This window comes from Mustelus asterias, chromosome 2 (genome assembly GCF_964213995.1).
Source record: "Mustelus asterias chromosome 2, sMusAst1.hap1.1, whole genome shotgun sequence".
Classification (NCBI taxonomy): Eukaryota; Metazoa; Chordata; class Chondrichthyes; order Carcharhiniformes; family Triakidae; genus Mustelus; species Mustelus asterias.
The window spans coordinates 135426988-135446531 of record NC_135802.1 but is presented as its reverse complement, the minus strand read 5'-3'; the positions used below and the strand labels follow the sequence as shown (position 1 = coordinate 135446531).

General features: G+C 41.4%; 1 protein-coding gene across 2 annotated transcripts in view; it reads right to left on the bottom strand.

Annotated features, from left to right (window-relative positions):
* cdkal1 (CDK5 regulatory subunit associated protein 1-like 1) overlaps window positions 1-19544 on the bottom strand; it is a 630648-nt gene that overhangs the window by 569889 nt on the left and 41215 nt on the right. Inside the window, exons 2-3 of one of the 2 annotated variants that reach the window (XM_078241916.1) lie at window positions 12828-13073; window positions 12484-12568 (exon numbers count right to left, since the gene is read on the bottom strand). Coding sequence is in view for 1 of the 2 variants with exons in the window: in XM_078241914.1 (XP_078098040.1) it covers window positions 12484-12568 (85 nt within the window). In the remaining variant the exon portion in view is untranslated. The remainder of the gene's footprint in view (window positions 1-12483; window positions 12569-12827; window positions 13074-19544) is intronic. The other variant, XM_078241914.1, reaches the window with a different exon arrangement.

The following is a 19544-nucleotide window of genomic DNA, read 5'->3' as shown; positions in this document are numbered from 1 at the left end:
AAGAGGAAAGGGAAAGGGAGGGCAACTAAAGTCAGAGCTCTCTGGATGGCAAAGTGATTAGAGTAGGATGAAGCACAATGACGGGTCAGCTTGATAATACAAGGAAAATTGGGCTGAATATACAGAGTACAAAAGAGAACAGAAAAGGAAAATAAGACGGGAAAGAATAGATATGAAGCAAACATAAAAGGGAATCAAAGGTCTTCAATTGCAAGATTAATAATAAAAGAATTGTCAAATGAGTGGCTCAGCCAATTAGGGACCAGAATTAAAGTCTATTGGTGGGAGCAGAACACATGGTTGGGGTATTAAATGAGGACTTTGTCAAAGCTACAACAAACAAGCAGGTTGCCGGGACACTGATGAGCCAAAACTGCAAGAACTGCAAGTAGTACAAGAAAAGCTAGTGACACTAAATCTAGATAAGTCACCCAGTCCAGATGGAGTCCATCTCGGGTTGCAGAGGGATGTGAGGACAGAAATTGCAGAGGTTAGCTAAAAATCTTCCTATCCTCATTAGACTCAGGGATGGTGCCAAAAGACAGGAGGATCACAAACATTACACCCATGTTGAAAAAGGATAAACCTGGAAATTATAGGCTAATCAATTTAACATTGGTGATGGGAAAACTTGTAGAAAAAATCATGAGAGCAAATTAACTGCTACTTGGAGAAGCATGCTCTAATGAAGAATAGCCAGCACAGATTGCAGAACCTAATAGAAGTAGGCGATCATTTGGTCCCGCAAACTCGCTTTACCATTCAATAAGGTCATGGCTGATTTGACTGTAGTCTTAGTTCCATTTTCCTGCCTGCCACCCACCCCCCACCTCTTGAATAACAGCCTTAAATATATTCATTGAGCCTGCCTCCACTGCCTTCTGGGGTAAAGAATTCCAAAGATTGCGACCATCAGTCTTCAATGGGAGACTCCTTTTGAAACTATTTTGAAACTATCCCGAGTTCTAGATCTCCCCATGAGAATAAACATTCCCTCAACATCTACCCTAAACCTAGGCATTTTATAAGATTATCTCTCATTCTTCTGGACACCAATGAGTACAGGTCTAACCTGCTGAACCATTCCTTATAAGTCAACACCTTCATCCAACGAATCAACCTCATTAATCTTAGCAGAACTGCCTTCAAGTATATCCCTCCAAATAAAAGAGCATAATTGAGTGCAGTCTCAATGCCCTGTACTGTTGCACCAAGACTTGCATACTGTTACATTCCATCCCCCTTAGAATAAAGGCTAACATTCCATTTGGCTTCCTAATTACTTGCTGGACCTGCATGCTAATATTTTTGAGATTCAAGTACAAGGACACCCAGATCCCTCTGCAACTCTTTTTATTTAAAAATTATACTTATCTGCCAAACCTTTGCCCACTTAAATTATGTTTGAATAATTTCCTTAAATTTGATTAAAATGTTTGATGGGGTAACAGAGAGTGTGGATAACGGCAATATAGTAGATATTGTGCATTTTAACTTTTAAAACGTATTTGATGAAGTACCCCACATTAGGCTTGCCAACAAAATTGAAGTTCATTGGGTAACTGGATGGTAGCACCATGGAAACAAAATTAGCCAAGGGATAGAAAACAAAGTTGATGTGGATCCTTTTTTTTTGGAGTGGAGGAAGACATCATACAATCATAGAAACAGACTTTTTGGTGGGTGTTTCCCCAGTTCAGTACTAGGACTATAGCTGCTTGTGATAAATAGTTGTCTTCGACTCCGAGATACAGAGCACAATTTTGAGGTTTGCAGATCACACAAAACTTGCAAGTGTAGCAAAGTGAGGAAGGTTATAAATAGACCAAGAGAACGTGGACATAGGCTGGTGGAATGGGCAGGCATAGATTAAATTCAACACATAAAAGGGAGGTGGATACAGGAAGAATGAAGCGAGACAAGCTAATCGGTACAATTTTAAAGAAGGTGCAAAGAATGGGAGATAGTGCATTTGTACAAACCTTTGTTAACCTGATCTGCCATCTTCAAAGCAGTTGATAAAGCACAAGGGAACCTGAACTTTATAGAGGTTGAATTCAAAAACCAATAATTATGCTGGACCTATAATATATGCTAGCCACAGCTGGAGCATTTTGTCAAATTCTCAGCATCACATTAAAGTAGTATGTCAAGACTTTGGGGAGGGTGCAGAAGAGATTTGTTAGAATGTTTCCAGAGATGATAGTTATGTGGATCGACAAGAGAAGCTGAAGTTCTGGGGTAGGGAGGGAAATGGGAAAGGCAACTGATCAGGTAGTATCAATTTAAGTGACAAAGTTATCCATCCATGAGTAGTGAATACCCTCCATTTTCCTGGGTGAATGCAGCTCCAACGACATTCAAGAATCTCGATACCATCCAAGACAAAGCAGCCCACTTGATTGGCACCAGAACCACCACAGACGTGCAATGGCAGCAATGTGCACCATCTACAAGGTGCACTGCAGCAACTCACCAAGACTTCTTTTACAGCACTTTCCAAACTCGTGACTTCTACCACCTGGAAGGACAAGGACAGCAGATGCAGGGGAACACCACCACCTCCCCTCCAATCCACACACCTTCCTGGCTTAGAACTTGTATCACTCTTCCTTGAATGTTACTCAGTTAAAATGTTGGAACTCCCTTCCTACAGCACTGTGGATGTACCTATACCACATGGCCTGCAGTGGTTCAAGAAGGTGGCTCACCACCAGTTTCACAAGGGAAATTGGAGATGGGCTATAAATGCTGGTCTAGCCAGCGACGCTCACATCCCATGAACGAATGAGTGCCTTGCACTTGTTGGAGGAGTTCAGGTGCGGGTGGAAGAGATGGGGAGAATGGTTTAAGATAACTGTATGCAGTAGAAAAAAAGCAGCCAGGGATTCCCATTGTATTCCAGGATGATCCTAGAATAGTGAGCAGTTCTGGCAGATGACAGCAGGACCCAATAATGCTTCAAGTAGTCTAGCCATATCTGACAGTGAATGGCTAAACCAGTTGTCCAACATATACATTCAAGTCTGTGTTCCTCAGACTTAAGGAAACAGAGACATGGGTTATTCCAGAGTAGTGACCAGCTTGATGGAGAGTCACAGTTTTAGTGTGGACCATGGCATCCAAGTTAGAAGTAATGGTCTGATTAAGCAAAATCAGAATTTACAAGATTATTGAATAAACACACAACAAACAATAACTGTAAAATTTGAGTAGACAGCAACATTTGAAACTGAACTGCTCTCCAAAATGGTTTGCTGTTGGTGGATAGGAAGAATGAAAAAAAGGCAACATCAACCTCTTCCCAGACACTTCAGTCACTTCCAACCTGACAATATGATTCAGCCAGTCTTTACAACTAAGTAATGGAACAGCTGACCTTGCATAAAATGGACATGCCAAATATGCAAATTAGTGTAATCTGTACAGAATCTAATCCGAACGAGTTGAAGTAATTAAAAACAAACTGTGTTAAGCACAGTTTAAGAATTTCATTAACTGTTCAGAAAATCATCAATGGAATGAAGACGACACCAAGGGGACATTCCAGGAACAGGCAAAAACTAGATAGGAATTGCATTTTTAATGCTGTCAAGGCTTTGTTGATGAATTGCGAGAGATAGATTTGATTGTTGAAACGCAGAAGTTGTGTTGCTTTTCTATCATTCTGTTACTATCATTTCATCCCTTTATAATTTTGGACAAAAGTAAAATCATAGCTTGATATGTCAGGAAAATACATTTTATTAGTTCTTTATAAACTGAAAATTCAGAGATCAGAGAACCTGACTCAAAGTCAGTCTGAGTGACTGTTTACACCAAAGGCACACATCAACTTAATACTGAGCCCAGCTGAAAACTAAACAATAAAAATGCAAATGTTTCAAGCTGACAGTTTTTATGCAAATATGAGTGTTCCATGAGCTCCGAAAAAAGCATCCCAATCAGAGCATTTTAATAATTTGCATGAAAAACTATTTGACAGCAGAAACCATAATCAAATCACCCCACTGTAAAGTGAAAGCAAGAAGGGCTGTGCAGGCCTGAGAGCTGTTTCTCACAAGCCATGCGTGACTGAAAAACATCTAAAAATGAAAACTAAGACTTGCCCCATTGTAATAGTGTACATCTGCTTATTAGATCAAATTCACTCAATGTAAAATACACTGAAACAATATATTATTAGTGGTCAACTATCCCTAGCAGAAAGTTCATTCTAATTTCAGAATATGCTACAGGCCAATTAATTAACATTAATATTGTTCAGTGATTTTGAAACTTTATCTTCTACAACCACTTAGGTGGGGCAAAGGAACTCCAGGGACCACCAACGTATCCTATCTCACCTGCTTTCGCTTGCCACTGCAAAGTACTCAGAAATAACAGGAAGAGTGGCACCATTTTAAACAAGGTTGCCAACCCTCCAGGATTGGCCTGGATTCTCCAGGACTTGAAGATCAATCTCCAGGACACTGCTGTTTGCAACTCTGAAGAAAAATCATCGGGTCTTATGTGAAGACAGACTCAAATGATTAAGAGCCATACTCACATCCTCCATCTCCACACATTGGTTACCTTTTTGATATTTTACATGTCCTACTCATTTCTTAGTTATCCTCTTATTCTTAATGCATCAGTAAAATATATTTGGGTTCTCCTCTATTTTGCTTGCCTATATTCTTTCATGCCCTTGCTTTGCTTTCCCAATTTTCTTTTTGACTTCACCTCTCTAATTTCCATACCCCTCTTCGCTTTCTTGTAGTATTGAGTTCTTAGTGCTTAACATAAGCATTCGCTTTCTGCCTAAGCACCTTTGCACACAAGGGGCTCTGGATTTAGTTGACTCACTCTTATTCTTTGTAGGAACTTTTTTTAAAATTCATTCAGAGGTTGCAGGCATTGCTGGCTAGGCCAGCATTTATTGCCTATTCTTAGCTCCCTTTCAGAAGGTGGTGGCAAGCTGCCTCTTGAACCACTGCAGTCCCTGAGGTGTAGGTACACCCAGCAAGCTGTTAGGGAGGGAATTTGACCCAGTAACAGTGAAGGAACGGCGATACATTTTCCAAGTCAGGATGTTCATTGACTTGGAGGAGCATCTCCAGGAGGTGGTGTTCCCAGGTATCTGTTGCTCTTGTCCATCTACTTTTAGAAGGGGAGGTAGCAGGGAGGGGTGGGGGTGTCATCATTAGAGGAGGGTTGGAGAGAAAGGGCAGGAGGCAGCATGCCATGGGCATTCCCACTTCCCAATATCAGCTCTCTCAATCGGGCAGAGGGCACAAGAACAAGGGATTTCACCTACTAGGCCTCGGGCAAATCCAACAGGGCTTGTTGGGCAGTCTTAAGTAGTCCTTAAGTCATTATTTGAGGGCTCAGCTGGCCTCCAGGGTAAAGACCCCCCCCCCCCCCCCCCCCATCCTTCCTGAGCGCTTGATTGGGGGAAGTCAGGAAGACTGCAGGAACAACTAAATTTTATCCTTGATGCTCGAAATTAGAAATTTGAATAGAAAAAGAACTTTGAATATTAACAGAACTTTTAGGAGCTCAAAGAATATTTGCTGGAATAACATCTTAGCAAACATTGTAACCAATTTCACAGTAAGGTCTTTCGAACAGCAAGTAACCTATTAATCTATTTTTAGATCCATCCTGAAACCTCTGACCTTGCAAACTACTGCTCCAGCTCCAGCCTTCCTTTCCTCCTAAAAGGTCTTGAATGTGCTGTTATTTTTCAAATCTATACCAATTTTTCCCAGAGCTACATGTTTGATCCCCTACCACAGGTCTAATCAAAATCACAAATTACCTCAGACTTCTGTTCTATCTCTCCTGATACTTCTCAGCGCATTTATAGCCTGTGATACAGTTGGTGTGCCATCCTCTTTTGGTGAGGTGAGTAGGTTTACCCTTGACTTGTACCATTTTTAATTATCATAGCAATCAGCTCTAATGAATTTTCTTTCCACTCACACACAGTTAGCTCTTGGGTCCCTCATGGATCTATCCTTTGCCACCTCCTATTTCCCATCTACATGCTTCCCCTTGGTGACATCTTCCAAACACAAGTATACAAACAGCATCCAGAGCTACTTCATCATCTCGCAACCCTTACACTGCTTGTCCAATATTCAGTGTTAGATGAGCAGAAATTTCCACTGCTTACATACTAGGAAGTCTAAAAACGATAATTTTCAGCACCCACCACAATTCCATTTCTTTGTCAAGGGCTCCACCCCTCTCCCTCGTCACTGTCTGAGGGAAAATCTGACTGCTCGTAACCTGGGCATCCAACCGGATCCTGAGTTAAACTTCTGACTTTAGCGCCTCTCCATTACCAAGACCAAATATAAAAATCTCTTCCTTGCATTCAAATCTCTTCATGGTCTCATCCAACCCTTATCTCTGTAACCTCGTTCAGCCCACCAAGTCTCTGAAGTGCGTGTGCTCTTCTAATCTTGTACATAGCTCAATCATGAGTAACCTTGCATTCAGCTACCTACGCCCCGAGTTCTGGAATTACTTCTCAAACTCTTTCTTCCTTTAAGATGCTCCATAAAACATACTTCTTTGATCAAACTTTTAGTCACCTGACTTAATTTCACATTATATGATTCAGTGCCAAATCGTGTTTTTAATGCTCCAAGACGGGATTTTCTTCTGAGCTTCTAGCATTGATAAAAAACGCAGATCTCCTTGACCCCACCTACCTCCCTCCTCAACCAAGAAAGTGATCAGTTAGAATCATAGACAACAATTCTGTGCTGTAGCTATCTATATGTGACAATCAATCCATTAAAATACAATGAGTTAAATACTTTAGAAATATATAAAGTTTAATTGACTGACCTTTGAGGTGAAAGGATAACTTCAACTCTGCACCAAAGACATCAAGATCAAACAAATATTCTTTAAAAATTAGCAACATTATACACAAGCCCTAAAAAATCCAGACTAAATAGTGCTGACGAGCAGGGAGTGGATACCTAGCTTTGGATTTTTAAGGTTGTCAATTTTACACTGACTAAAAAAGATACAGTGCTGATGACCCTTATGAATACTATTAGAGAGCTTCAGGAAAATTTAATAAGTGGTAATGATATATTTTGGCAACAAATGCCTTAACGTTTTGAGCATGCTGTACAGTAGTTGTCAATAGACTATTGCATTTTGTTCCATATTTAAAGCCTTTGGTTGAAGTTTGATATGCTATTTCAACTGTGGTGAACTTTAACTGTATGAATTGGTGATGAATGCACGGAATAGCAAAGGGAGAATGGAGGTAATGGAAGAAACACAAAATGTCCCTAAATTACTGGAATTATTATACTGTCAAAAGTAACAAATTTAAAGTTTAATGTTTATTTATTAGTGTCACAAGGAGGCTTACATTAACACTGCAATGAAGTTACTGTAAAAATCCTCTAGTCACCACACTCCGGCGCCTGTTCGGATACACTGAGGGAGAATTTAGCATGGCCAATGCACCTAACCAGTACGTCTTTTGGACTGTGGGAGGAAACCAGAGTACCCAGAGGGAACCCATGCAGACACGGGGAGAACATAGAACAGTACAGCACAGAACAGGCCCTTCGGCCCACGATGTTGTGCCGAGCTTTATCTGAAACCAAGATCAAGCTATCCCACTCCCTATCATCCTGGTGTGCTCCATGTGCCTATCCAATAACCACACCCCAACCACTCTCTGCGTAAAGAACCTACCTCTAATATCCTTCCTATATCTCCCACCACGAACCCTATAGTTATGCCCCCTTGTAATAGCTCCATCCACCCGAGGAAATAGTCTTTGAACGTTCACTCTATCTATCCCCTTCATCATTTTATAAACCTCTATTAAGTCTCCCCTCAGCCTCCTCCGCTCCAGAGAGAACAGCCCTAGCTCCCTCAACCTTTCCTCATAAGACCTACCCTCCAAACCAGGCAGCATCCTGGTAAATCTCCTCTGCACTCTTTCCAGCGCTTCCACATCCTTCTTATAGTGAGGTGACCAGAACTGCACACAATATTCCAAATGTGGTCTCACCAAGGTCCTGTACAGTTGCAGCAAAACCCCACGGCTCTTAAACTCTAACCCCCTGTTAATAAAAGCTAACACACTATAGGCCTTCTTCACAGCTCTATCCACTTGAGTGGCAACCTTTAGAGATCTGTGGATATGGACCCCAAGATCTCTCTGTTCCTCCACAGTCTTCAGAACCCTACCTTTGACCCTGTAATCCACATTTAAATTAGTCCTACCAAAATGAATCACCTCACATTTATCAGGGTTAAACTCCATTTACCATTTTTCAGCCCAGCTTTGCATCCTATCTATGTCTCTTTGCAGCCTACAACAGCCCTCCACCTCATCCACTACTCCACCAATCTTGGTGTCATCAGCAAATTTACTGATCCACCCTTCAGCCCCCTCCTCTAAGTCATTAATAAAAATCACAAAGAGCAGAGGACCAAGCACTGATCCCTGTGGCACTCCGCTAGCAACCTGCCTCCAATCCGAAAATTTTCCATCCACCACCACCCTCTGTCTTCGATCAGACAGTAAGAAGTCTCACAACACCAGGTTAAAGTCCAACAGGTTTATTTGGTAGCAAATACCATAAGCTTTCGATCAGACAGCCAGTTACCTATCCAATCGGTCAATTTTCCCTCTATCCCACACCTCCTCACTTTCATCATAAGCCGACCATGTCAACCGCCTTACTAAAATCCATGTATATAATAACATCAACTGCCCTACCTTCATCAACACACTTAGTTACCTCCTCAAAAAATTCTATCAAATTTGTGAGGCACGACTTGCCCTTCACGAATCCGTGCTGACTATCCCGGATTAATCTGCATCTTTCTGAATGGTCGTAAATCCCATCCCTAAGGACCTTTTCCATCAATTTACCAACCACCGAAGTAAGACTAACCGGTCTATAATTACCAGGGAGACGTGCAGATTCCGCACAGACAGCAACCCAAGCAAGGAATCGAACCCGGGTCCCTGGCGCTGTGATGCAGCAGTGCTAACCACTATGCCACCATATTAAGAATTTAAAAATCAGCATCGCAGTTGGCAAGATGCACCAAATATTACAATCACATAAGAACAAAAAATAGAAGCAGGAATCGGCCACCAGGCTGCCATTCAATACGATTATAGCTGTTCTATGCTGGCCTCAAATCCTTTTCTGTGCCATTGCCCCTTGGCCTTGTATTCCTCGATCTATCAAAAATTTATCCACTTCCACAGTACTCCTAATGATCCAGCCTCCACCACCCTTTGGGATAAAGAATTCCAGAGATTCACCATCCTCTGAGAAGAAATTTCTACGTACTTCAGTTTTAAATGACCGGCCCTTTATCTTGTAGCTATGTCCCTTTGTTCGAGACTTCCACTTGTGAAAACATTCACCATCTGCCATGTCAAGCCCCCTCAGGATCTTAAATGTTTGACTCGGGTCACTCCTCACTCTTCTAAACTCCAAGGAATGCAGACCCAGACTTTTAGTCTTCCTTGATAGGACAATCCTCTCATCCCAGGATTGATGCCTCCAATGTTATTTTTAGGTAAGGGGATCAAAACTGTATGCAGTATTCCAGGTGAGGCCTCACGAACACTCTGTACAATTGCAACAAAACCTCCCTATTTTTAAACTCCAACCCCTTTGCAATAAAGGGCAAAATGCTGTCTGTCTTAATTACTTGTTGGACTTGCCTGCTAGTTTTTTGTGATTCACTCGAACACCTAGATCTCTCTGTACTTCACTCGCCTGCAGTCTTTCTCTATTTAGAAAATAATCTGCCTTTTGATTCCTCCTACCAAAGTGCATGACCTCACACTTCCCCACATTAAACTCCATTTGCTAGGTTTTCACCCAGTCACCCAATCTATCTATATCCTGTTGCAGAATCATTACAACGTGCTCTTCCACCTATCTTCATATCAGTGACAAATTTAAAAACCTTACATTCTGTTCCTTCCTCCAGATCATTAATGTAAATAGTAAACAATTGCGGGCCAAGAACTGACCCCTGCAGTAGTCCACGAGTTACATATTTCCACTCTGAAAAGGATCCATTTATTCCAACTCTTTTGTATGTGGCAGCCAGTTTTCAATCCATGCCAACATACCTCCTCCAATTCCATGGGCTTTTATCCCAATCTCTTATGTGGCACCTTGTCACATGCCTTTTGGAAATCTAAATACATTACATCTACAGGTTCCCCTCTATCTACTCTCCATGTTACATCCTCAAAAGAATGAGAGAAAATTTATTCAACGTGATTTACCTTTCATAAAACTATGTTGACTAGGTTTGATTACTTTCAGCTTTCCTAAATGACTAGCTATTCCCTCTTTGATTGCTGATTCCAGCATCTTGCAATAATAGATGTTAAACTAACTGGCCTATAGTTCCCTGCCTTCTGCCTTTTCCCCCTTTTTTGAATAAGGGAGTCCACATTGGAAAACAGCCAATCTTCTGGTACCCTCCCGGAATTCAGTGAGTTACGAAGTTTCAACCAATGGCTCCACTAGCTCTGCAGTTACTTCCATTAAAACCCTAGCGTGCAGTTCATCAGGTTCTGGTGATTTGTCCGCTTTTAGCTCCTTGAGTTTCTCTAATACTCTATCTCTTGTGATTGGGATTTTTGTAAGTTATACCATATTATTTGAAATCAGACCATCTGATATCTTAGGGATATTTACAATGTCTTCCACTTATGCAAAAAAATTATTTAGCATATCCACCATTTCTTTGTTTGCTGTTAACAATTTACCAGCCTCTTTCAGTAGAGGTCCCACATTTACCTTAGCCGCCCGCTTAGTAAAACAACTGTCTGTTTTTATGCTGCATGTAAGTTTTCACTGAAAATTCATTTTCTCCTCTGAGCTTTTTAGACTTTTGCTGCTGGATCCTAAAATCTTCCCAGTCCTCTGGTCTACCACTTATCCCTTGCCACTTGGTATATCGTGTTTTTCAACTTAACATTATCTTTGACCCCCTTTGTTAACCATGGATTCTGCCTCTTACTTGTGGAATTCCTCTTTTTGATTGGGATAAACTCTTGCTGAGCATTTTGGACCAGCTGTTTCAATATCTGCCACTGCTCATCTACTGACCTGTATCATAGCTTATTTACCTGGTTCACCTGATCTATCAAGCCAGATGCATCATTCTGTCAGTTTTAGCAGCACACCACACCAGAAAATTGTAAAACCACAACTTTGCAAAGATAAAACTAGTTAATTGAAAATGCAATCTCTTACACCAATGCCTGCAATTAAAGCAAAGCATAATGCCATCTACAGTGCATGATATGACCTCACTGGTACCCTCCTGATCTTTAAAGGATTCACATTATCTGGTACTCTGAATGACCCCATCTAACTGGCACTGTGAGCAATGCATTTGCCCTAGCTAGGTCACACCTCAGGTACAAACAGAAAAACAGTTTTGAAACCAGGAGACACATCTCTGCAGTGAATACCAGTTAAGTCACTCCAGGTTAAACAAGATTAAGGCTTTAGATAGTTTGTAATACATTTGTCCTATGATATTCAAATTAGGTTTTCAAACAGCAAGATACTAAAAGGGTTAACAAGTCTAATACTTCAATCTCAAGAACCAAGTGACTGCAGAATATTCCTATCACTGCAAAAAGGTTGAAGGTTTTAAAGCTATGCAAGTATTCTATTTCTTAGAATGTTTTTCAGAGGGAAAGACTTATTTTTCTATATATTCATAGAAAAAAATCATAGAATCCTTTCAGTGAAGAGGCCATTCAGCCCATCGAGTCTGCATCAACTCTCTGCCAGAGTAATTTATCCAAGCCCTCTATTCTGTCCTGTAACCCCACACATTTTCCTTGGCTAATCCATCTAACCTACATATTGTGGGACAATAAGGGGCAAATTAGCGTGGCCAATCCACCTAGCCTGCACATCTTTGGACTGTGGGAGGAAACTGGAGCACCCGGGGGAAACCCACACAGACACAGGGAGAACGGCACCAAAGGAATTGAACCCAGGTCCCTGGTGCTGTGAGGCAACAGTGCTAGCCACTGTGCTGCCCCAAAAAACAGGAGTTTGAAAGGAAGATAGCCAGGTGATAGAATATTAAAATCATAAATCTGGGTTTCCAAATAGAAAATGAATTAGATGTTGCAACATTTTTGTACACATTTTTGCATAATGTCTGGTTATTTTTCTTGTACTCCAGCATCTGTAACAGATGAGGAACCAAATATTTAATAGATTTAAACCTGCTAAATATTTATACTTTTGTTTTACTATTTAGCTCGTTTTTCACATTGTCATAAATATTACTTAACTATTTGAAAATCATAAATCTGAAGCACTCTCCTATTTTGCCCAGTTTTAATTAACAGTAAAAATTACACTAATGTCAATGAGATGCCAATAAAGCTCAAAATATCAACAAATTTCAGAGTCAGTTACGTTCCCTAGTCGGACTTACTTAATCGAGTTTCTAAAGTGGTCTTCAGCTGGATTTTTCACAGTACAACTATTTAACAGCCACAAATCTGCATCGAGTGAATTCTCTACAAATGAAAAGAAATAACAGCATATTAGAAAATCAAGGTTTTTTTTTACCCACTTTAGTACACATGCATTGTATTTGCCTTTGATTAAAGAACAATATTTTTTTAAACTGTGAACAGTAAGATGAAAACAAGAGCAACAAATATACATATTTATAAAACTACAAAAAAGTTACAGAAGACAAATTAAAACATTAAACTTTAAAATATTTTTGGGAACAGCTCTTCACAAACACCCTATCTCCACAATCTCCTCCACCTCCTTAATCCTCCAAGATATATAATTCAGGCCTTCTATGCATCTCCAATTTTAGTTGCTCCATTAGTGGCCATGCCTTCAGTTGTCTGATAATGCACAAATTCTGTAATATCCTCCCTGCACTTCTCCATTTCTCTACTTTCTTCCTTTAAGACACTCATTAAAACCTACTTCTTCTACTAAGCTTCTGGTCAATTGACGTACTATCTTAATCAATGTCATATTCTAATGCTCCTATGAAGTACCCTGGAACATCTCATTATGTTAAAGGCATTCTATGAATTTAAGTTGCTGCATTGGATTTCATTTGCTCAGATCTAAATGCTGTGCTGTTGCCCATGTGAGGCTTTGAGGCCTTCTGACTCTTTCTTCTCCTTACCAATCTTCAAACTTAATTCATTAGCACTAAACTCAGACCTAGATTGCGTGTGGATCAGAAGATTCTGGCATAAATTTGTGGAGAAATTCTGCTAATAACTTTTCTATCTGCATATTGTGAGGTAGCCCTTTTTGCCTTCTGCCACTTTACCTTTTAGTTAAGTTAGCAAGATCTACCATTACAAAGCTTGATCTGAAGTATCACAAAAGCAGTGGCCTGTTACATAATTTGAATAAAGAAGAATGAAATTATCAGCTTCCTATGTGGTGCACCATTTTTTTCTGAGCCATTTGTAGTAAAAAAATTGAGTTTTTCTTTAATTGGCTTATTTTGACTCTAACCATGAGACTGTTGGTGCGAGCTGACATTTATTGGCAGGATGACATCTGCTTTGGTGTAAGGTTGCCAAAGGCACATGATATTATTGGGCTTGTGGTGCCTGGATCCCATTGTAAAGCTGTTGCAATCACTCCCACTGTCCATTCCCTCACATAGGACTCAGGAGTCTGGGCTAAGAGGTGAGTTTAAATCAAGATCGGAATCACTGCAGAGCTCAGGCAATTCCGCCCTGGAGAAGAGATAGGTTGGGAGCTGGACTGAAAGCAAGGGTTTCAGTTCAGGTCCCAAAATAAGTAAAGCCTCCTATTTTATTGCCAGAGCCAACCACAGAATCTGTGAAAGGGCTGTTTACCATTGGAAAGAGTCAGTGATGGGGTTGTTCTAGTGGTGGACTGACCCCTTTCTGATCAATCTTGATTGTACTCTGCTTCTCTCTGGTTTAACAACACCAGGTTAAAGTCCAACAGGTTTATTTGGTAGCAAAAGCCACCCATGCTTTCGGAGCCTTAAGCCCCTTCTTCAGGTGTGTGGGAATTCTGTTCACAAACAGATCATATAAAGACACAAACTCAATTTACAGAATAATGGTTGGAATGCGAATACTTACAGCTAATCAAGTCTTTAAGAATCAAACAATGTGAGTGGAGAGAGCATTAAGACAGGTTAAGGCTCCGAAAGCTTGTGGCTTTTGCCACCAAATAAACCTGTTGGACTTTAACCTGGTGTTGTTAAACTTCTTACTGTGTTTACCCCAGTCCAACGCCGGCATCTCCACATCATCTCTCTGGTCTGTCAGGCTACTTTTAGCTCCATCAGTTGGGATAGGTTTTGATCTTGTAAAGCGAGTGATGCCAAGTACACAACCCCTTTTGCACCTGTCCCAACATTTTTCAACCGTTTTTCATTATTCTAAGAAAGGCATGACTTACTCCCTCTCCCCCAAGCCATGCTCCCTACACAAATTTATGACAGAAACTATCAAAAATAATCTACCATCAGAAAATTGGATGATGATTTGAAATAAGAAAATGCTGGAAACACTCAGCAGGCCAGGCAGCTATGTGGGAAAGAAAGTTACTGTTTCAGGTCAACAAACTTGCATCAGAAATGTCTATGTGAATTTTTTTTAAGGTCCACTATTATCCACGTGGGTCTTCCACACTACACTTATTGATAAGCTTTTTAAAAAGCTATGCATGCTTAAGATGATGCAGTTTTAATAGACGAATCCAGACTTCCATCAATTGATATTCAGTACTCTCAATATCCTCTAATGCCTACTATATAACACTCATTTATGTTATCTAGATTCTAGATAATAAAACAGTTTTCTATGTTTTTCACTTACATGGCAGGAGTCTGCTGCAAAGAGAATGCTTAGAATGTTTTATCAGTATGTAATGGCAACTTTCCCCCCCACTCAAATGGCAAAGCTTACAAGCTGTCCCACTGAGCAACCACTTGGGGGAAACAAAATGTCCCTGGGTCTCCTACCCTTACTGCTCCTCCAAACACACATTCAGTCTCTGAAGGAGCAGCAAGAGATAGAATATGTATTGAGCAGCTCCTCACAGGGTCTCTCTTTCACGTATGGCGGTGACTTTTTTTTCCATTTGTTGTCCCCTTGATTAAATTTTCCAGGGCTTTCCAAGGCAAATTTGTGCACCACCATGCACTTTGAACTCTGCTATAAAATCACACAGCACAAAAGTTTGGAAAGCTTTCAGATACTAACAAAGCTGCTTGAACACATAAATCAGTCTCTTATAATTAAGTAAGTTAGCTACCATTCTGACAGCTACATTGAATCACACATTCTTCTATCTTATGTTCTAAGGTTCCCACATCTACGCTCTTTTCCTTAATGCTGATTATATGACATCAATGTACAATAGAGTTGACGTTAGTTGAGAAATTTGTGACATGATTCTCCTGATCATTGACACAATGTATAAAGGTCTGCACTTTACACAGAAAATTGTACAAAGCAATTTCATAATCCAATCCATCAGATACATATGGGAACAATATTAGATTTTGAGCCTTTGCATTACAGTAATAGATTGAAAAATTACATTCAACAGGTATTAAATACTCCATACTAATAACTCTGAGGCTCATATAAGAAAAGGGAAACATTAAAAAAATAAGCAATAGACTTGTTTTCAATTTGAAACAGAGCATTATATAAACAGAGTAGGTGTTGTATATTTTCTGAATTGTCCAAAATACACATCCCTTACTATTGTATTTCCAGAGTCCCACGAACCCACAATATGTACCAAAAGTCCTGCCTCATCCCATAAGTCACCTCATCCATGCCATCTTGCAAACATCTTTGCAAAGACCAGCCAGGTGGAGCTTAAATTTCAAGAAAAATAACTTCAATGCAGACACAACTAAACAGCTCAGAACAACCTAAATGAACCAGATGACTGAGTTTTGGATGGATGAAACAGAATTTAAATTATTGCCTTAACTTCTCAAAAGTCTAACCAAAATCATGAAACTAAATATCATAAGAATTAGCACTTTTAATTTAAGTAACAAGCTTTTAAATTTGTATGATACAGGGCTTACTAATGAATATAGACTTCAAATGAAGAGTGCAGGAATGTAACCAAGACCACTGATTTATGTTTTCATGAATACAAGTTTGGGTTAGTTGTACTTCAGAAGTTCGCTTTTTTTTTGGATCCACTTAGTTCCTATTATTGTTCAAAACCTACATTCATCATGAAATAGCTATAACTTGCTAGAGGCCCACAAAATAAAATTGAACATTTCTAATTTTTCAAACAGCAGGGATCCCCACCCCACCACCCAAAGAGTCAGTGGCGAATGCATCCCCGTTAACACTCCAAAGAGCATTAGTTTGGTTGGAGATTGGACTTCCGCCCCTCACGCAGGAGAACATTTCTCCTCAGAGTTGCCAGCTAATCTGATTAGCCAGCAGCATCAGTATTGCAGATGGCCAGGCCTGGGGCAACATACAGCCCCCAGATTCAAAGTCTCTAATTTCCAAACCAGATAAGTGCAGGTGATCTCATGACGGGGCAGAGAAAAAGGCCCAGGGAGTTTGGGACATAGAGATGGAGGTGTTGATGGAGAGGCCAGAGTAGAGGGTGCATCTGGGGATGCACCCAATGTGGGGAGCAGCAGCAGCTGAGGAAAGATGTGGAGGAGCCACCATCAGACACGCGACTGCAACTGAATTATTCCCATCCTTGGCAAGCCTCACAAACCTGCAAGCGTAGGGGGTGGCCAAACTGCTGGTAAAAGACAAAAATACAACCTATCTCACAACTAACTGCACATCCTCTAACTCCAACCTTCACAATTGGATAATCTGGATCTATCTGCTTAATGTTGCAGTGGGGCATTAGTGGCTCTACATTTGATAATATTTAGTGGTTCACCTAGTACTTCAAGGGAGACTTCATGTGGCCCAATAGGTGGTCAAAGGTGCCACCACCTCTCAGGTTCATGTGCCACCACTTATTTTCCCATTGCTTCTCTAATCATAGAATCACAAAATCCTTACAGTGCAGAAGGAGACTATTCAGCCCATTGAGCCTGCACCAACAACAATCCCACCAAGGCCCTTAACCCCATGTATTTACCCTGCTAGTCCCCGACACTAAAGGCAACTTAGCATAACCCATCCGCCTAACCCGCACATCTTTGGACTGTGGGAGACACAGGGGGAATGTGCAGACTCCACACAGACAGTTATCCGAGGCCAGAATTGAACCCTGGCACTGTGAGGCAGCAGTGTTAACCACTCTGCCACCGTGTCAATCACAGGCTATTTCTCTCCCATGCTCATTAGGCAGATACAATTGCAAATAGCCTGTGATTGGAGCTCTTCACAAATTCTATTCCTTACGCATAGGGAGGGTGACTTTTCTCTTATTGGTCACCCTGTGATTGAATTTTCCTAAGCCTTTTGGGGGGCTTTCAAGAACATATTTGTCCACTGCCGCATGTATTTTTGGACCCTGCTGCTGGAGAGCTTCCATTTGGCAGGAGGCTATAATTACAGTTTGACATGCTTACAAACAATTCAATTATAAATTAGAATGGAAATACATAAAATGCATAACTTTAAAAATTGGGACAAACACTGTGGTTCTCACTTCATCTAAAGGCTGCAACTGGTCTCAATCATTCATATGCAGTACTGGTTTAAGAGCTGGAAGACATAGAACATTTCCAAAATGTCAAGCACAATCAGTGTTGCGTGCTGGAGCAAAAATGTTGATTACTCAATCTGAATTACAAATGGAGCAGAGACTGTGGCACCATCTGGCATAGAGATGTCAAACAACACCTGAGGAGGGTAGTCCTATTTGGGTTGTAATCCATACCTACTGGCAGCCAACAGAAGGAAACACTTCACAACAGTCAGAAAGCAACCTGTTTAATCTCTCACCAGGAGAAGTAGGTGCCCAGTGCATGATAAAGACAAATCACTGACTTCAAAAACAAAATTCAGGAAGTGAAAATATACTTTTAAAATCTTAAATATGATCCCAAAATACAAGAAATTGAACGCAAGTCATTTTTACCTTTAGTCAATAATAAATTAACAGTTTTCATGTGAGCAGTGGGAAATCAATATTTATTTCACACAGATGGACTCCATTTCCACCATTTAGAGTATGTAGCAATCCAATGAGTACAAAAGAGCAACTGTTATGCAGTATTTTATACAAACAGCAGAGTACAATAGTAGGATCATCCATAATAGTCAATTAATATTAGGCAGTTCTGGGAGGGAGGGGAGCTTATGAGAAAGAATGGTGTTTGATGCTACAAACACAATACTTAAAAAATATTATCTCACTGAATGGCAGAACAGGGGTTCGATCCTATCAATCATCTGATTTTCTAATTTCATGGATCAGATAAAAACATTGTTCATATGCAGTTCAAAATTTAAGCTTTTCCAAACACATGGTTTCGCCCTCAACCACTCCAGCCATTTCAGCTGCAGTGAATGTCCCAGAACATCCTGGACCAAATTTATTACAACAGAAGGCCGAACTTCAAAGCACTCTGAAGACCATGCTGGTACAAGCCAGCACTCAAACCATTGGCATTCACAATTGGTAGTATGGTTTCCGAGGGCTGAACTTTCACAATGAAGGCCGACATGTGTTATTTTTGGGTCAGAAAACTGTGTCCAATGAGAAACTAATTAAAGTTCAGGTTTTCAGGGGCATGAACCTTAATCGATAAAAATGGTTTCCCATCCACTGACGGCAGGCGAGGGGGATGCCAGCAGGCGAGGGGGCGCCCGCTGGCAGGCGGGGGGGGGGCGGCCGCCGGCAGGCGGGGCCCGCCGGCAAGGGGGGGGGCCCCGCCGGCGGGTGAGGGGGCGGGGCCCGCCGGCGGGCGAGGGGGCGGGGCCCGCCGGCGGGCGAGGCCAGCCGGCGGACGAGGGGGCGGGGCCGGCCGGCGGGCGAGGGGGCGGCCAAAGGGTGCCAAAGCCTTCTACTTCACCAGAGGGTCGCAAGATGTTACAGGGGAGCTGGTGTCATAGAATCATAGAAATCACAGAAACCCTACAGTGCAGAAGGAGGCCATTCGGCCCATCGAGTCTGCACTGACCACAATCCCACCCAGGCCCTACCCCCACATATTTTTACCCACTAATCCCTCTAACCTACGCATCTCAGGACTCTAAGGGGCAATTTTTAACCTGGCCAATCAACCTAACCCGCACATCTTTGGACTGTGGGAGGAAACCCACGCAGACACGAGGAGAATGTGCAAACTCCACACAGACAGTGACCCGAGTCGGGAATCGAACCCAGGACCCTGGAGCTGTGAAGCAGCAGTGCTAACCACTGTGCTACCGTGCCGCCCAACTTGGGGAGGACAGACCTTCATTGATGCCAACCTGGCTGAAGGTCATGAGGGATAGAGGGAGGTCCTCTTGCTGTCGAATTAAAGGAGAAGGCCACTTGGTCATGCAGTTGGGGCATCTTTCT